This window comes from Vitis vinifera, chromosome 10, assembly GCF_030704535.1.
Source record: "Vitis vinifera cultivar Pinot Noir 40024 chromosome 10, ASM3070453v1".
NCBI classification, from domain to species: Eukaryota; Viridiplantae; Streptophyta; class Magnoliopsida; order Vitales; family Vitaceae; genus Vitis; species Vitis vinifera.
In genome coordinates, this window is record NC_081814.1 from 4,011,772 (window position 1) to 4,031,991 (window position 20,220).

A 20,220-nucleotide genomic window follows, 5' to 3' on the forward strand; every position below is an offset into this window, starting at 1 on the left:
AAATTTGACAATGACTATTATCTTGGTGTGCATTTGACAATATTTTTATTTAAAATATTTTTAATAAAAGGGTTTTCTTTTGAAGTATTTTTCTTTTGGAAGAACCACCAATTAAATATCTCCTTGGCAAGCATTAAAGTGATTTTATAATTCTTTTTTAAAATTGATTTTTAAATTTTGCTATTTCTCTTTCAAAGCTCTTTAAAAATACTGTAAAATGCATTCTTAATATAAAAAATTTCTATTTGTCATGAGAAAAGCTTCCCATGGTGTAAAAAGCAACAAGCAAGACTCCAAGGCTCCTTGTCTATAAATTCAGTCCATTGTTATAGCAAAACTACAAGCCTCACTACTTGATTCATCCTCAGTCTGGTTGCGAGCCCTCTTCTCTTTAATTTAATAATTTATTATTACTCCTAATGGCCTGTTCTTGTGGCTTTTATGCTTGGTCCATTCCTGCAGTTGGCCCAAACGAATTCAGAGAAATAGGCAAGACTAACTTCACCAGAATTGTGCCTATGCCTAATACGCACAAATGGAGTATTGCCCACGATCACACCTTGGTTTCTATCTCCTTAAAGAAAGATAACCATTCACCTGAACTTGGCAGTTTTACTGTTAAGATTGCCTTACTGCTTTCCATTATTTTATAGTTCTTATTATGCCATGCATTTTCTAACTTTCTAATTTCCTAACTTTACAGGATGAGTTCTACAATGAACATGCACAAAAGTTAAAGGAAGTTAAGCATGTATTCAGCAAACTAGGAGAAGATGCAATGGAAAGCATGATGATGATTGATGCCATACAACGCCTAGGCATTGATCATCACTTCGAAGAGGAGATTGAAGCAGTTCTGCAGAAGCAGTATATGAAATCTAGCATTCATGGTGATTGTGATGAGGATCTTTATGAGGTTACACTCTGCCCGCAGGTGGTTTCTTTTTCTTTTTATTTCTTTTTTCTTTTTTAATTAATCTTACCGACATTTATCAAGAGTCGTTTGTTTCTGAAAGTGAATTTACTGGTTAATGTTCATGGATAGATGTGTTGAATAACTTCAAGAACAAGGAGGGGAAGTTTAAACAAAACCTACGCGAAGACATCAGAGGATTGATGGGTTTGTATGAAGCTTCTCAGCTAAGTATAGGAGAAGATATACTTGAGGAAGCCGGAAATTTCAGCAGTCTACTCCTTAATGCATGTTTGCAACATCTTGATCGTCATCAAGCTGCAGTTGTTAAGAATACATTGGAGCATCCCCACCACAAGAGCTTGGCACGGTTCATGACCAAAAACTTCCTTACTGATTTCCAGGGCACAAATGGATGGATAAATGCATTTCAAGAATTAGCAAAAATAGATTTCAATACGGTTAAATCCGTGCATCAAAAGGAGATGCTTCAAATTTCCAAGTCTGTTTGAAAAATTGCATTGTGATTATATTTACTTTCTTGTTATATATTCTTAAGACACTTTGATCTCTAACTAATATTTGCCATATTAATTATTAGATGGTGGAAGGACCTAGGTTTGACCGAGGAGTTGAAGTTTGCAAGAGATCAACCACTGAAATGGTACATGTGGCCAATGGCAATCATCCCAGATCCAAGGTTGTCAGAGCAAAGGATTGAGCTCACAAAACCTATCTCTCTAATCTACATAATAGATGACATTTTTGATGTTGGTGGAACCCTTGATGAACTCACTCTGTTCACAGAAGCTGTTAATAGGTAGAAATGGACTATGGAATTAATTCATTGATTCGCTAATGGGCGTGTGTGTGTGTGTATATATATGTGTGTGTATATATATACACATAGTTCCACTAATTTGTGTCATTAATTATTGTATATAGATGGGATTTGTCTGCTTTCAAAGAGCTTCCAGAGTACATGAAGATGTGTTTCAAGACTCTTGATGACATCACGAATGAGATCAGTACCAAGGTCCACAAGGAGCATAAGTGGAACCCAGTAGGCTCTCTACGGAAGGCGGTAATATTCAAAACATTTTTGTATGGGTTTCAGTGGGATTACAAATGTAGCACGCTTAACAGATCCCCCATTGCTGCAGTGGGCGAGTTTATGCAACGCATTTCTAGTAGAGGCAAAATGGTTTGCTTCTGGGCATGTGCCAAAGGCTGAGGAGTACTTGAAGAATGGGGCCGTTAGTTCAGGGGTACATGTGGTGCTAGTTCACTTGTTTTTTCTATTGGGTCATGGCATAACCAAGGAAAATGTAGATCTTGTGGATGACTTTCCAGGCATTATATCTTCTACAGCAACAATTCTTCGTCTTTGGGATGACCTCGGAAGCGGCAAGGTAAATGCCAACCACATGCAGGTTGTTAATTAATCCGTCTACAATTTTTCATGTTTGGTTTATAAAAAGTTATTTTGAGGTGGCCTTAAAAGTTAAATGTAGTGTTGGCCTAATTGATGTTTTGAAGTGGTATGTCATAATGTTTGGTTTCAGAGAACCACCCTAAGTTGAATAAATTGACAGGATGAGAATCAAGACGGGCATGATGGGTCCTATGTAGAGTGCTACTTGAAGGAACACCGAGGCTCTTCAGTTGAAAATGCAAGATAAATCGTAGCCCATATGATTTCAGATATGTGGAAGCGCCTCAACAAGGAATGCCTCTCTCCAAATCCAATTTCAACTTCTTTTACAAAAGGCTCCCTCAATATTGCAAGAATGGTCCCTTTGATGTATAGTTATGATGACCAACAGTGCCTTCCTGGCCTTGAGGAGCATATGAAGTCCTTGCTCCTTGAGAATCTACCATACAGAAACACTCAAAAAATAAATGAGTGAAATTTTTGCCTCAGCCTATTGGAGATACGCTTTGATGTAGTGAAATTTACACTCTTCCTACAAGAACAGCATCCTCTTTTGCATCCCATTGGAGATACTCATGGCCTCAGTGCAATCTTAATGAATAAATTTACCTGCAAGTCATTTCCGTTTCCACTGCCTAAGCAAGTTCTTTAGACAAGAAAATCCTTTGGTTTGTATTCCTTCTGCAAAATGATTCCAAACTACGGCATGCATCTGGTCCACTTGGATGTACACGTGCTATTCAACGTTTTCTTTTCCGTCACGAAATCATAATTGCAGCCATGTGATAAAAACTTGAAATGCTCCCCAAAATCACGAAAACATGTGATTTTGAAGTACTTCGACGTGGCCCTTTCTAGCCCAAGTTTGAGTCATCCCTTATTGCATGACATGTTCATATAGTGCTAAGCAATCAGAACCAATTGGGGTTAAGGAGTTGATCTTGAGTGGGAGAAAAGTTCTACTAGTCATTAAGGAATGTAGGATTTTTCAAGAGCAAGAATAGGATTACAATGTTGCTTGCACCTAAGACCTCCCACCAAACAAAACTCTGATATGATATTAAAACTATCAAATCTTTTTAAAAGCTGACTCAAATCCACATTGTATATCATGTACTTTTTTTTTTTTGGAGAATTACCCAAAAAGGTAGGTTGGGCAAAACAATTACTAGAAAGGGTGGTATATTTTAATAATTATTGGGGAGGACTTTAGTAAGCTTAATATACCAAAACTGCCCTTTAATTAAAACTTTTAAAATTCAAAGCATTTAAAACACTTCACTTGATTTGTCAATACATTTATGGTACATGGGTCCCACATTTATTGTAATTATTGATATTTAAATTTTAAATCAAAATTTTGGATTTAACTCTTACAATTATATATAATTTGTTACTTAAATTTACTATTTAAAACAAAAATACTTTTAAAAATTATTTTCAAAATATCATTTATTGTTTTTTTACCTTTTTTATTTTTATTCTAATTTTCAATTTTATGAAGAAAAAAATAAGTTTTATAATTATATAATAAAAATGATGATTTTTTCATATATATACATATATATATTATAATTTTAAATTGATAAATTATGTTTTTGTATTAAATTTAAGGAAGATAAAATTTTTAATTTTTCATTCAGATTATCTAAAAATAATAAGAAAATGATAGAAAATGTTTAATCATTTTTATTTTTATAATAAAATAATTTAAAAAAATTTATATGATTTTTTTTCCTTTGCATAGTGTTTTTTTTTTTTTTAATTTTCATATAATTTTTTTTTCTCAATGCATCGAGTAGATGATGTTAATATATTTGATATGTTGAATATTAATAAGGTATAAAAGGTGATCCTTAAGATTATTACTTTTATTATACAATACAAGTACAACAAAAATATATTATAATTACAATATAAATACACTTACATTACAATAAAACCTAATTAAGAAATTTATGAATTTTTTTATAAAAATGGTAATTTTGTATGATCATACAATATTTCACAACATACCTATATCATAAATAATTTCTGAAATCAAATGAAATACTAATTTGAATTCACGTAGTTTATATATATATATACAAAAATTATTAAATAATTTCAAAACACTAAATAAATGTTGTTAATATATTAATACGATGTGTTAATACCAATAGGGTATGAATAAACATTTTTAAAATTATTACTTTTATAATGAAATATAGGTACAACATAAATGCATTATACTTACAATATAAATACACTATCATTACAATATATTATAAAATAATTTAATTTATTTTTATTTAATTTTTTCATGTGCTATATTACCCAATGAATAATTGTGAGTTATTCCATTTAATAGGTGTGTGTTAATCAATTGAATATTTATATATTATTCAATTGATGAGTGCTCGTAAAAAAATAATTATTTATTATATTATGATAACAAAGTTTTTAATTGTATGTTTTATATATAAAACGATATAATAATTTTAGGATATGGTTTTTATTTATGAGATATTAAAATTTTTTTTTATAAGGTTCTTTAAAAAATCTCAATTTGAAAAAAAAATAACAAATTTTTAAATAGTTAATTGTTCAAAAGTGATAACAATTTTTTCAAGTTGAAAAATGTACCATTGATTGCCTATCAACATGTACTTATCATCATGTATAGGTTCCACATCATTTATTAACTTGTACTTATCATCATGTATGGATCCCACATCATTGACAATCTCAATTTATTTATAAATAATATAAAAAACATATTAAAAGGTAAAATTGTCCTCTAAAAGAGTGAGCCTTCATAGTCATTAGTTTTTCTAACCCACCCTTTTGGATAATTCTCCCTTTTTTTTTCCGCGAAGGAGGAGCGATGGCTGGTCTTACCGACAAAATATCCAGGATTTCAGCTCAATGAACAAATAGATTAAAAAGTCATGCAAAACTTCAAGTGTTAGATTTTTTAATGAGACGATTAATTTAAAAATAATTTAGAACTAAAAAAAAATCTCATTTGCCAATAAAATTTATGAATTAAAATTGGTTTATAAAATGGTTTCGTTGTTTTTCATTTTCATATAATTATTGTAGACCTTAGAACTTGTCCAAAATATTTTTTTACATAAATTTTTTGGTCCATTCACACGCTTTGAAACCTAGCATTTATTTTATTTATTTATCTATTTATTTTTTGTTTCTTTTTCTTTATTTTTCTTTTCCTTTTTTTCTTACTTCATTTTACCATTTTTTTTTAATTCTCCTCATTTTCTCCCACTCAAGTGCACCACCAGTGACCAGACCACCTCCCCTTCCCCATTTTTTTTTTCCTATTCCTTCCTTTTTCTGGTACTTCCTATTTCCTCTTCTTTTTTTTTTCCTTTTCTTTTTTTCACCTAACCCATCTCCAACCATCATCTTCTATGTATTTAAGTTAAAACTTATATTCAATTCTTAGTGCACCTCTTAATCCTAGTTTCCTTATATTTTTTAGTAAAAATTTGTGAAGTAGGAATATTTATTGAGAAACATATTTCTTGTAAATCTTGTGAGATAAGCTCAAATATGGGCTATTATTTGAGGGAAAAAAAAAATCTAAGTGTAAGATATTACTTAAGGTTTCTCAAGTATAGGGAGTGTAAGAGTAAGACATCTTTTGAGAAATATTGTAAGTGTCTATTAGAGCCGATTGGTCCAAGTATTTTTGAAAACCACTTGCCAAACACCATTGGTTTTAGAAAATAGAAAATTTTATTTTTTTAACTTAAAAATAATTTTTAAAACAATTTTAAGAAAACATGAATAAATAGGCCATTATCAACATTTTTGGGGTTTTTTATAAGGAAAAAAATAATAAGTGACTTGAACTATAAACTATGTACCAAGATAGGAAATTACGATCACCTATATTAATTTTTGGAAGGTATTTTTGGAAAAGTTCTCCAAAAGAAGCAACTACAATATTAAAGAAACTTTCAAAATTCATATGACACGTGTTGATCGATTTATCTAAATTCTTTCAATAAAAACAATTACTTCTTACTCTTTATTAATGATTTCAATGAAAAAAAAAAACGCCTAGGGCTTAGAGTGAAGTTCTAGAAGTTTGCAATAGGCATCAAATATTTCAATATCTCCTCAGTGGTGTCGAAATGGATTTCAACAAATACCTAAACCTTAATTATGATGTGCTTCTAATATGGTATCAAAATGATATCACAATGTATCGAATCGCATTTCAATATATGAGGTTGAGAACTTCCATTTTATAGTTATATTCAAATGGTATTGAAATTTATTCTGATAATCTTTTTAACTTTCTATATCTCGCTTCTACTAGGTAATTTCTATACTTCCATTGTATCGACATGGTATCAAATATCAAAATGATATCAAAATCCATTTCAATAATCTCCTAAGCTCATTGGATTTTTGGGTAGCTACAATGGGTGATTTTGACATCTCCACTATGGTATCGAAATATATTTTGATATAGGACCAAGAGACTCTACTTTACTATTGTATCAAAACAGTATTGAAAGATATCGAATTGCATTTTAATAGATAAGACTAAGAGGCTCCATTTTACAATGGTATCACAAAGAGTTTCTAGTATTAAATTGATGTATTGCCCAATATCAAATTTTATTTTGATATATAACACCCCAAACTCAGTGTATTTGGAGTTACTCTACTCCTTTGTATGGAAATGGTGTTAGATCCACTCTCATATATCAAAATTTCTTTTTTATTACTTTCTTTATCTCTTCTCATACATTGAACTGTTCTACTTTGTTTCCATCAACCTTGGATCTTAAGGTTGTCATGCACTCGTATTTATGTACATGATATCTTCTTTTACTGTATTTTTCACTAGATGTAAATATTAGTCATCAATGGAGACTTAACAAATATTTTAACTAAAAAGACAATGATTTGCACTCAAAAATGATTTCAAAACCTATTTTATATACCAAAAAACATCAATTTTGAGTATTAATCAATACCTTTTTGGCACATACCTAAAAAATATATATACATTTTTTCTTTGTACAAATCAGGTCAAGAAATTTAGCACTTATGACTTGGGATGTTGCACCTAACTTATAATGTGAAATTTGCATTGGGCATAAGTGGATGCTAGCTAATTGGAGGCCTAGTAGAGGAGATAGATATCTGTGGACCCCGTATTTTGCTCAATGCATTCCCACTCGATGGCGTGACTAGCTTTTTTTATTTATTTGGTGAAAATTTGATTTTTTGGAAAAGACTTGGAGTCGCCACTTATTTTTGTTTTATTTTTAAAGGAAAAAAATAAAATAAGAAAAAAAACCCTAGGCGTGACTCCTGAAAGAAAACAGGTCCGTGAAAAACCAAAGTTGGTCCGGGGGTCAGATTACCTATTGGGAAGGTACAGTAGTGAGTCATAGCGCCCCTCTAAGCCCTATAATAAGGTCTCTACTAAATAAGGTGAAGCAAGTGTAACAATTGATAAAAAAATCAATGGATACCGGTGAAATGATAAAATAATAAAACGAATCATGTATGATAATAAGCAAAGTGGGAGTGAGAGCGTACCTTGGCAGCAAGTAATAGTGTGTTATCATGAAAACAAGGTTAGCTCAAGTATAAAATTATCACATGCATATCAAAGAGCAAGACAAAAATCAAACAATATTCATTAAGCATAACAGTCGACAATTAGAAGAGAAAAACTCATATGTATGGCCCCCACCAAAGCCCATTTGATTTTGCATGAATTAATCCCACAAATTCAATTGTTTTGGAATTATAAAATTTGTCATCATGCTTATTAAAATCAAGGAAAATGGAAAATTATTTTAAAATCAAAGAAAAATTGTGAAAGTGCTTACCTGAAAAAATATAGCAAATTTATTAAAAATGAGATAAAATCCTAATAAAGGATAAAAAGTAGTAGAATTAAAAAATATTTGAAAACTGAAGTGAAATTAAAATTATTTGAAAGAAAACTAGAGTTTTGAAATTTATTTGAAAATTGGAGTCTTGAAAATTACATTTAAAAAATTTTGAATTTTTAAAAAAATATTTGAAAATGGGAGTTCTAAAAATTAAATTTAAAAATTGGGATTTTAAAAGTTAAATTTGAAAGAAATTGGAGTTTTGAAAATTAATTGAGAATTGGAATTGAAAATTAAATTTAAGAAATGGAGTTTTGAAAATTATTTGCGAAAAAAATTGGAGTTTTTAAATTGGAATTTTGGAAGATTGTTTGAGAATGGTATTTTAAAAATTAAGTTTGGAATTTTGGAAGTTTTGAAAAATTATTTTAAAAAAGTAAATTTGAGAATAGAAATTTCAAAAAAAAAAAAAATTTAAAAAAAATAGAATCTTGGAAAATTGGAATTTTGATAAATTATTTTAAAAAGTAAATTTGAGGGTGGAATTTTGGAAATTTAAATTTAAAAAATTGGGATCTTGGAAAAAATATTTTGAAAATGGAATTTTGGAAAATTAAATTTAAAAAAATTGAAATCTTGGAAAAATGGAATTTTGAGAAATTATTTTTAAAAGTAAATTTGGGAATAGAATTTTCGAAAATTAAATTTCGAACATTGGAATCTTGGAAAAATTATTTTTGAGAATGGAATTTCAGAAATTTCAAATTTTGGAGATTTATTTGAGGATGGAAATTTGTTTTAGAAAATTAAACTTTGATACAAAAAAAAATGAAGAATTAAAATGAAAATGTGGGCTGCATGTGCATGAAAGTGGGTTGGAAAAGTGGAGGAAATAGTGGGAAAGAGAAAAATAAATAAATAAATAAAGAATTGGTTTGGTGGTAAAATGAGTGGAGGTTATCAAACTCATTGTTTTCTTTCTTTAATAGGTTAGAAAATGACACAATCAACTCATTAGCAGAATCTTTTTCCATTATACCATTTCCTTTCGTGATAAAAATAAATGAATTGCAAAACACCTAAACAAATGTTGCAGATCACTAGCTCACATTCTGATTCTTAAGAAAAATGGGTAGCACCAGTCTTCATGTCCTCATTTTCATCAGATTCCGAAATCGGAATGAACTAAGCTTTAGTGGTCGGCGCGGCATCAAAGGCTCGTCATCAATATAAGCCTTCAAATCAAAAGGCGCAAGTTGCCTCCGTTCATTCTTGATGTTTATATCTTTAATCAACAATTCTTTCTTCTTCTCTTCAATGATTTTTAGTTTCTGATCCTTGGAAAAAAAATGATAACTTTCTCTCACTAAAACTTCACTTGATTCTCACATTTTTCTCTCACTAAGACTCTGCACAAACCCACAAAGCTTCTCTCCAAACACAAAAAAAAAAAAAAAAACCATCCTACACTTGCATCTTCACAGGCCCACGAAATCTCTCTCTAAAAACATCAAAACTAGACTTTCTCTCACTAAAACCTCACAAACCCAGAAAAATTCGCCCCTTCAAAATGATCAAAAACTCAACTTTCTCCTACTAAAACTTCAGAAACACTAAAAAAAAAAGTCTTCTACCCCTCTAAAAAAACTTCCAAGTATCGAGCATCAAGTGTAAGTCCATATTCAAATTCAACATCAGATTTAAACCGAAAGCAATAGAACAAACCAGTGTGAAGTTTGCAATCAATCCAAGATCAGTAAAACAACATATAATCTCTTATAATCACATCCAAACAACAAATAAAAACCGAAAAAATACCCAAAAAATGAGACGGAACACAATATTAATGAAAAGAAATAAGATTCATGGCAACCATACTTGGAAAAGCTTCAAGACAACCTCTCTCCAACTTTTCTTTCTTTCTCCAGCTCTGCTCCCTATCTTCCCTACAGCTAGCTCACCCCCCTCTTGCTTCCCCAAAAAAATCAGCAAACCCTCACTCCTCCCAGCTCATCTAAGGACCCACTCTCTAGATTTTTTCTTCCAAAAAATCTTCACCCCACTCGATTTTTCTTCTCCCGTAAGTCTTCACCCACTCCCCTACTCTTGGTTCAGCAAATATCACCATCTTCAACCACTACCTTGACAAGGTGGTGATGTCCCCTAGCCACACGTCCATGCAGCTTGGCTCCTTCGAAAACCGTAGAAGTCGTCCCCTACTCTAAAACATGCTGCCGTCAAAGTGCTCCAAAAATGATAATAAAAAAAAACTAGAGCAAAAAAATGAGGGTCTACAATATCACATCACAACGGCCACAAATTTGGAGCTTTAGTAGAGGTATAGAGGAATTAGTTGCCACTTAGCACATCACAACAACCACAAAATTTTCCTGGTACAAGTCTAGTCAAGAAATCCAGCACATATTATGGAAAATGATTCTGAAATTATTATGGAAAATGATTCAAAATAATGGAATCTTGGAGTTGCTATGGGTCGATCAATTAAGGAATTTCCATATCTTATTTATATTCTTCCATAGAAAAATCACATTAATGCTTCATTCATGTGCTTCCTTTTAAACTTACCACATCTTCAACAAATATGGGTTAGGGAAGGCATAACTTTTGAGGGCTTACTTCCGACGATGGAGTGGTGATTTTAGATATGAAAACCACTTATATCAAACTTGGATGAACTATATCTTCAAACGCACTAACTCTTGGGCAATCTCTCTAACAAGATGGGTGAACTTAAACCAATTATACTTTCTTTTTTGGCTTTCCTCTACTCTATTAAGAGTGTTTTGAATAAGGGAAAATTACCCAATAGGATAGGCTGGATGAAATAATTACTAGAAAGGCTCACTCATCTCAAGGATTTTTAGAGGACAATTTTTATCTTTAATATGTTTTCTATATTATTTATAAATAAATTTGAGACTATCAATGATGTGGGGCCCATACATGATGATAAGTATAGGTAATCAATAGTACATTTCTCAGGCCCGAAAAAATTACTATTCACTTTTAAACAATCAAGTGACTGTTTAAAAATTTGTTATTATTATTTTTTTTCAAAAAAAATTGAGATTTTTTAAAGAACATTCTAAAAAAAATAATTTTCAATATCTCATAAATAAAAACCATATCCTAAGGTTATTATATCGTTTTATATATGAAACATGCAATTAAAAACTTTGTTACCATAATAGAGTGAATAATTATTTTTTACGAGCTCTCATCAATTGAATAATATATAAATACTCAATTGACTAACACACAACTATTAAATTGAATAACTCACAATTATTTATTGGGTAATATAGCACGTGAAAAAATTAAACAAAAATAAATTATATTATATTATAATATATTGTAATGATAATGTATTTGCATTATAAGTATAATGCATTTATGTCATACCTATATTTCATTACAAAAGTAATAATTTTAAAAATGTTTATTCATACCCTATTGTTATTAACACATCGAATTAATATATTAACAACATCCATTTAGTGCATTGAAATTATTTAATAATTTTTGTATATATATATATAAAACTATGATTCTCGTGAATTCAAATTAGTATTTCATTTGGTTTCAAAAATTATATATAATATAAGTTTGTTGTGAAATGCGATATGATCATACAAAATTATCATTTTTATAAAAAAATTCAAAATTTTCCTAATTAGGTTTTATTGTAATGTATTATAATGTAAGTGTATTTATATTGTAATTATAACATATTTTTGTTATACCTATATTTTATAATAAAAGTAATAATCTTGAAGATCACTTTTTATACCTCATTAATATTCAACATATCAAATGTATTAACATCATCCACTCGATGCATTGAGAAATATATATATATATATATATATAGTTAGATAGATATATGAAAATTAAGAAAGAAAGAAAAATCATACAAATTATATATATATATATAGTTAGATAGATATATGAAAATTAAGAAAGAAAGAAAAATCATACAAATTTTTAAAAAATTATTTTATTATAAAAAATAAAAAATGATTATCATTTTCTTATTCTTTTTAGATAATCTGAATCAAAAATTAAATATTTTATCTTCATTGAATTTAATACAAAAATATAATTTTATCAATTTAAAATTAATATATATATATATATATATGAAAAAATCATCATTTTATTATATAATTATAAACTTATTTTTTCTTAATAAAATAAAAAATTAGAAGAAAAATAAAAAATGTAAAAAAAAAACAATAAATGATATTTTGAAAATATGTTTTAGAAGTATTTTTGTTTTAAATAATAAATTTAAATAAAAAAAATTATACGGATCATTATATATAATAATTGTAAGGGTTAAATCCAAAATTTTGATTTAAAATTTGAATGTCAATAATTACAATAAATGTGAAGCCCACACACCATAAAAAAATCAAGTGAAATGCTTTAAATATTTTAAATTTTAAAAGTTTTAATTGAAACACAATTTTAGTATTTAAGCCTATTATTCTCCCCAATAATTATCATAAGAGACCACCTTTTCCCATAATTATTCTAGCTCAGCCGACCAACTCTCCCTTTTTCAAATCGCAGATAAGAGAAAATGATATCTCACCTACTCAGAAGATGAGTTAATGTAGCTTAGTACATAGGCTACCCATAATTGTGGTGTCAATGAAGGCTAAAATTAAAAAAAAAAAGAAGGTCGTTGGATGATTAATTTTTTTTTTAAAAGAAAAAAGTTTTCACAAAATCCATTAATTAGTATATATAACTTTTTTTTTTTTCGCTAGAATTTCAAAAAAAAAAAAAAAAAAAAAAGGTCGTTGGATAATTAATTTTTTAAAAATAAAAATAAAAATAAAAGCTTTCACAAAATCCATTTAGTATATCTGACTTATTTTTTGTTTTTATTTTTATTTTTCCATGCAATTATTATATTAATTTTTTATTAATTAATGTTGGATTTTTTCGGTTTTAACTTTGAAAACTTTTAACATATTAAGAAAATTTGTATTTAGTTTAAATTATAAGAGACAACATGCTTCAATAAGAAAACTTAACAAGAATCAAAGTCCGATTAATCACTTATATTTTATTTAAAATTTTAATGATATTATGGATAATTTTTTAGTAAAAAATCATTTTCAATTAATTTATATTTAATTATTTGAAAATATAATCATAATTTATTAGAAAAATTACTGAATTCTTTGAAAAAAAATTAGGATTATCTTTGCTAAAAAGTTTCTAAAATTATTAAAAATTATATTTGAAGTGATTTCTTCCTATTATTTTCTTAAAAGTTACGTACTTTGGAATGATTTCGTAATTCTATTTTATAATATTTAAATTTATTTGATATTTTGATTTTTTAAATTTGATATTTCGTATCTATTTTATTGAATGTTAACTTGGGCATCATTAAGTGCTTCTAAAATTTGACAATGACTATTATCTTGGTGTGCATTTAACAATATTTTTATTTAAAATATTTTTCTTTTGAAAGAATCACCAATTAAATATCTCCTTGGCAAGCATTAAAGTGATTTTATAATTTTTGTTTTTTTTAAATGCCTTTTAAATTTTGCTATTTCTCTTTCAAAGTGCTTTAAAAATACTGTTGCATTCCTAATATAAAAAATTTCTATTTGCCGTGAGAAAAGCTTCCGATGGTGTAAAAAGCAACAAGCACAAGAGGCTCCAAGGCTCCTTGTCTATAAATTCAGTCCATTGTTATAGCAAAACTACAAGCCTCACTACTTGATTCATCCTCAATCTCGTTGCGAGCCCTCTTCTCTTTAATTTAATAATTTATTATTACTCCTAATGGCCTATTCTTGTGGCTTTTATGCTTGGTCCATTCCTGCAGTTGGCCCAAACAAATTCAGAGAAATAGGCAAGACTAACTTCACCAGAATTGTGCCTATGCCTAATACGCACAAATGGAGTATTGCCCACGATCACACCTTGGTTTCCATCCCCCTAAAGAAAGATAACCATTCACCTGAACTTGGCAGTTTTACTGTTAAGATTGCCTTACTGCTTTCCATTATTTTATAGTTCTTATTATGCCATGCATTTTCTAACTTTCTAATTTCCTAACTTTACAGGATGAGTTCTACAATGAACATGCACAAAAGTTAAAGGAAGTTAAGCATGTATTCAGCAAACTAGGAGAAGATGCAATGGAAAGCATGATGATGATTGATGCCATACAACGCCTAGGCATTGATCATCACTTCGAAGAGGAGATTGAAGCAGTTCTGCAGAAGCAGTATATGAAATCTAGCATTCATGGTGATTGTGATGAGGATCTTTATGAGGTTGCACTCCGCTTTCGCCTATTGAGACAAGAAGGTTACACTGTCCCCGCAGGTGGTTTCTTTTCCTTTTTATTTCTTTTTTCTTTTTTAATTAACCTTACCGACATTTATCAAGAGTCGTTTGTTTCTGAAAGTGAATTTACTGGTTAATGTGCATGGATAGATGTGTTGAATAACTTCAAGAACAAGGAGGGGAAGTTTAAACAAAACCTACGCGAAGACATCAGAGGATTGATGGGTTTGTATGAAGCTTCTCAGCTAAGTATAGGAGAAGATATACTTGAGGAAGCCGGAAATTTCAGCAGTCTACTCCTTAATGCATGTTTGCAACATCTTGATCATCATCAAGCTGCAGTTGTTAAGAATACATTGGAGCATCCCCATCACAAGAGCTTGGCACGGTTCATGACCAAAAACTTCCTTACTGATTTCCAGGGCACAAATGGATGGATAAATGCATTGCAAGAATTAGCAAAAATAGATTTCAATATGGTTAAATCCGTGCATCAAAAGGAGATGCTTCAAATTTCCAAGTCTGTTTGAAAAATTGCATTGTGATTATATTTACTTTCTTGTTATATATTCTTAAGACACTTTGATCTCTAACTAATATTTGTCATATTAATTATTTAGATGGTGGAAGGACCTAGGTTTGACCGAGGAGTTGAAGTTTGCAAGAGACCAACCACTGAAATGGTACATGTGGCCAATGGCAATCATCCCAGATCCAAGGTTGTCAGAGCAAAGGATTGAGCTCACAAAACCTATCTCTCTAATCTACATAATAGATGACATTTTTGATGTTGGTGGAACCCTTGATGAACTCACTCTGTTCACAGAAGCTGTTAATAGGTAGAAATGGACTAATTCATTGATTCGCTAATGGGTGTGTATGTGTGTATATATATATATATACATAGTTCCACTAATTTGTGTCATTAATTATTGTATATAGATGGGATTTGTCTGCTTTCAAAGAGCTTCCAGAGTACATGAAGATGTGTTTCAAGACTCTTGATGACATCACGAATGAGATCAGTACCAAGGTCCACAAGGAGCATAAGTGGAACCCAGTGGGCTCTCTACGGAAGGCGGTAATATTCAAAACATTTTTGTATGGGTTTCAGTGGGATTACAAATGTAGCACGCTTAACAGATCCCCCATTGCTGTAGTGGGCGAGTTTATGCAACGCATTTCTAGTAGAGGCAAAATGGTTTGCTTCTGGGCATGTGCCAAAGGCTGAGGAGTACTTGAAGAATGGGGCCGTTAGTTCAGGGGTACATGTGGTGCTAGTTCACTTGTTTTTTCTATTGGGTCATGGCATAACCAAGGAAAATGTAGATCTTGTGGATGACTTTCCAGGCATTATATCTTCTACAGCAACAATTCTTCGTCTTTGGGATGACCTCGGAAGCGCCAAGGTAAATGCCAACCACATGCAGGTTGTTAATTAATCTGTCTACAATTTTTCATGTTTGGTTTATAAAAAGTTATTTTGAGGTGGCCTTAAAAGTTAAATGTAGTGTTGGCCTAATTGATGTTTTGAAGTGGTATGTCATAATGTTTGGTTTCAGAGAACCACCCTAAGTTGAATAAATTGACAGGATGAGAATCAAGACGGGCATGATGGGTCCTATGTAGAGTGCTACTTGAAGGAACACCGAGGCTCTTCAGTTGAAAATGCAAGACAAATCGTAGCCCATATGATTTCAGATATGTGGAAGCGCCTCAACAAGGAATGCCTCTCTCCAAATCCAATTTCAACTTCTTTTACAAAAGGCTCCCTCAATATTGCAAGAATGGTCCCTTTGATGTATAGTTATGATGACCAACAGTGCCTTCCTGGCCTTGAGGAGCATATGAAGTCCTTGCTCCTTGAGAATCTACCATACAGAAACGCTCAAAAAATAAATGAGTGAAATTTTTGCCTCAGCCTATTGGAGATACGCTTTGATGTAGTGAAATTTGCACTCTTCCTACAAGAACAGCATCCTCTTTTGCATCCCATTGGAGATACTCATGGCCTCAGTGCAATCTTATTGAATAAATTTACCTGCAAGTCATTTCCGTTTCCACTGCCTAAGCAAGTTCTTTAGACAAGAAAATCCTTTGGTTTGGATTCCTTTTGCAAATGATTCCAAACTACTGCATGCATCTGGTCCACTTGGATGTACACGTGCTATTCAACGTTTTCTTTTCCGTCACGAAATCATAATTGCAGCCATGTGATAAAAACTTGAAATGCTGCTCAAAATCACGAAAACATGTGATTTTGAAGTACTTCGACGTGGCCCTTTCTAGCCCAAGTTTGAGTCATCCCTTATCGCATGACATGTTCATATAGTGCTAAGCAATCAGAACCAATTGGGGTTAAGGAGTTGATCTTGAGTGGGAGAAAAGTTCTACTAGTCATTAAGGAATGTAGGATTTTTCAAGAGCGAGAATAGGATTACAATGTTGCACCTAAGACCTCCCACCAAACAAAACTCTGATATGATATTAAAACTATCAAATCTTTTTAAAAGCTTAAACTTATAGGACTTAAACCCACATTGTATATCATGTACTCTAACAACGTGAAGCCATACTATTCTGTGTTGACCTGTCCATCACCTCTAGGGGACAAAGGACTTTTCTTAGGCATTTGATCTAAAGCAGGCTCATATGATCATGCCAAATGACAAGCTTAGTAGGGTTCTGGAAATACACATATAAAAAGGAATTTGAATCCTTGCATGATGAACTCGAATTCAAGCGTATGCCCCTTGATCAAATGATGAGTTAATAAAAATAAATTCACTATGCATGTGAAAACTGGTTTGTTTAGTTTCTTTAGATCCAACATCAGCCTCAATTCCAAGCCACACATATGTGATACTTTGGAAAAAATTTAATCTCTCAGTAGCTGAAATGATAGAATAAATGTATAAAATTTAAGCATGATCAATCATTCAGTGAAATATATATTTTGGTTCTACATCTTGCACAGTTCTTTCAGAAAATCTTTATATTTGTTTCACCCTCCCAGAAACAACCAAAAGCAAATTATTTAGTGGCTTCAAGTTGTTATCTAGTCTATTCGTCAAAATAATCAACCAAAAGCGTGGATTAATCCAGCTAATGTGGGAACACATGCAGCAGAGTTTTCAAACCAAAGAAAACTCCTTCTCATGGGTCATGGTTGTCAGTCACAAGGGAATATAAATCCTGTATAGTCTCTGCAAGTCTATGTCAAGAAATATGGGGGTCCATGAATAGAGAAGCTATCAGTGTAGGGGCTAATAGCGGCCCATGTGAATTTTCATTTCTGATGGTGATGATCGATGTTGGAATTGCTTGAGATAGTGACAGGGAATTGTGTGGCACATATGATCTATCGACGGAGACCCAATTAATTCATGATAAGAAAAATCATTCTAAGATTCATTCACATGTTCTCTCAACCAAAATTAATGTTGGTGCATCGCAAATTAATTTGCATTTCTTTTTGACTTAATATTAGACTTTTGTACCTCTGTGCTAATGATTTTGTTTACGCTCAATGACGAAAATATCGGTAATCACGGATATATCGGTAACTTGATTTTACGGATATATCGGATATATCGGAGAAATATCGACGGATATTTTGGAAAAAAAATTTTGATAGGCAAAAAATTGATCAAAACTCATAAAAATGTAAAAAAAAAACTCATAACAATATAATTAGAAGTATAATAGATAATTTAAATTTATTTTGTTGAATAATTTGATATATATATTATATGATTTGCGATATTATATGTAATTATATTATGTAGGTTAATAAAAAATATGAATTTTGTAATTACGCATTCATTATCAAGTTTCATACAAAATTTGATTTTATTAAATACAAATAATTTATATATATTAACTTGATTTCATTAAATACCAATAATTTGTATATATTATCACATAGCTGTTGGGGCTCACTTTGGATCGTTGGATCACATTTTGGACCATCACTATCGAGTCATGATTTGTTTCCATTTTTTTTTTTTATCTCTACTAAATTTTAAAAAAAATCAAAAGGCCACCCATCCGAAAAGCCTTTTGCTGAAGACCCGCTTCTCTCACTCAGGCATCAAAAAGCCCTTGACTGAAGCTGCCCTCCGGACGAGAGAATCGGCCCCAATTTGCTCTTTCACTCTCAATCCTCGCAGGTTCTAATCGAATCATTTATTACCTTTTTTTTTTTTGCAACCCCTGTTTGATTCCCAAGAAAATCCATCCCCCATTCAATTTCCGAGAAAATCCATCCCCCATTCGATTTCCGGGAAAATTCATCCTCGTTTGATTTCCGAGAAAATCCATGCAAAACCCTCAAGGAAAACCAAAAAAATTGTTTTTTTTTTTTTTTTTCTCCCTGTGTTTTCTGATCTGTTCTAGGGTCGCTTTGCTTTTGTGCCATTGGATTTAAATTTCACGAACCCTAAATCCGCGATTTTTGAGCCAGGCTGAAAAACAACCTTTGCCTGCAATTCATGATCATATTACTAAGGAACATCTTATGTTTTTTTTTAAAAAAAAATAAAAATTGGACAAATTTTGTATCCTGTGCGCGGGCTGGACTGGTAGGAAATATCGGGAAATTTCCCGAAAAATAGACGATACAAACCGAAATTTCACCGATTTTTTGCTTGCAGCCATGTTTCGGTGATTTTTTCGCCGATTTTAACAGAAATTTGGCGAAATTTCTCCCGTCGACATTTCGCCCCCCTCTTTCGTATCGCCGGCCACCGAAACCCGAAATTTCGGCGAAATTTCCGCGAAAAAAATGGAAACTTTCATCCTTGTTTACGCTAACACTAGTCATGAATATTGGTAAAAAAACTAATCATTTGATTGTTTTCAATTAGATTCTAGCTATAATATCGAAGTGTATTTTTTAATACCTATCAAAAAAAATAATATTACTTAAGTGGTATTGCATGCACATTTTCAGACTAGATCTTATTCCACATATTGATTAGTCCGAATTCCTTATTCCGTACGTATCTACAACTAATATACCATAACATTTTCCTTTCAATTAAAAGCATTAAAAAGAAGAGGGGCCGGAGTTGGAATATCAAACAAGATATCATTGGACATATTTCAAAACTTGTGCACCTTCTTATTGGGATGAGGTTTAAGTCAAAAGTGACCTCAAATCATGCTGCTTGCACACATAAACGTGAAACACAATGGATTAATGTACTTACTTCAATCATAAAACAATGGATTTTTTTTACAATGCCGTCAATTTTTTGTCCACATATGTTTTCATCGGTTCTTTTTGTGGTAAGTAAAGCTCCATCAATAATTTTTTTTAGTCAAATTGCATAAAAAATACATCATGTTGCCAAAATAAATTTCACTTCATAAATTAAAAATGTTATAATAAACTACTTATTTGAGTTCCAAGTGAAAGAAATTCCTCCAATAAAAGACATAAAATACAGTAGTACTATTTCAATAATTCAACTCTCCACCTCCATGATTATTGTTATATCTAACAAGCTTAAAATTACCAAAAGATAAACAAAATAAGTTATAATCAAATATACCTTTGATACCTAACGGTCACTATTAGTGCTTCCATATAATTAGGGATGACAATGAGACGGGTTTTTTCAGGTACCTACCCTACCCTGATTGTATATAAAATT

General features: G+C 30.8%; 2 protein-coding genes across 3 annotated transcripts; both read left to right on the top strand.

Annotated features, from left to right (window-relative positions):
* Positions 1–358: 358 nt before the first annotated feature.
* On the top strand, positions 359–2,920 carry LOC100852561 ((3S,6E)-nerolidol synthase 1). The gene is given in 7 exon segments (XM_059740207.1): positions 359–617; positions 704–937; positions 1,000–1,415; positions 1,515–1,733; positions 1,859–1,997; positions 2,077–2,325; positions 2,509–2,920. Coding segments are annotated over 7 exon segments (1,770 nt in total). The 5' UTR covers positions 359–419; the 3' UTR covers positions 2,824–2,920.
* Positions 2,921–13,890: 10,970 nt separating this feature from the next.
* On the top strand, positions 13,891–16,623 carry LOC100853562 ((3S,6E)-nerolidol synthase 1). 2 transcript variants are annotated; one of them, XM_003635129.4, is made up of 7 exons: positions 13,891–14,248; positions 14,335–14,599; positions 14,711–15,080; positions 15,181–15,399; positions 15,503–15,641; positions 15,721–15,969; positions 16,153–16,623. In XM_003635129.4, the coding sequence occupies exons 1-7, from the start codon at positions 14,051–14,053 to the stop codon at positions 16,465–16,467; spliced, it is 1,755 nt and encodes a 584-aa protein (XP_003635177.2). In that variant the 5' UTR covers positions 13,891–14,050; the 3' UTR covers positions 16,468–16,623. The 2 variants fall into 2 exon arrangements, with proteins under 2 accessions (XP_003635177.2, XP_010646705.2); XM_010648403.3 differs by having other exon boundaries at positions 13,966–14,248; positions 14,711–14,948.
* The last annotated feature ends 3,597 nt before the right edge of the window (positions 16,624–20,220 follow it).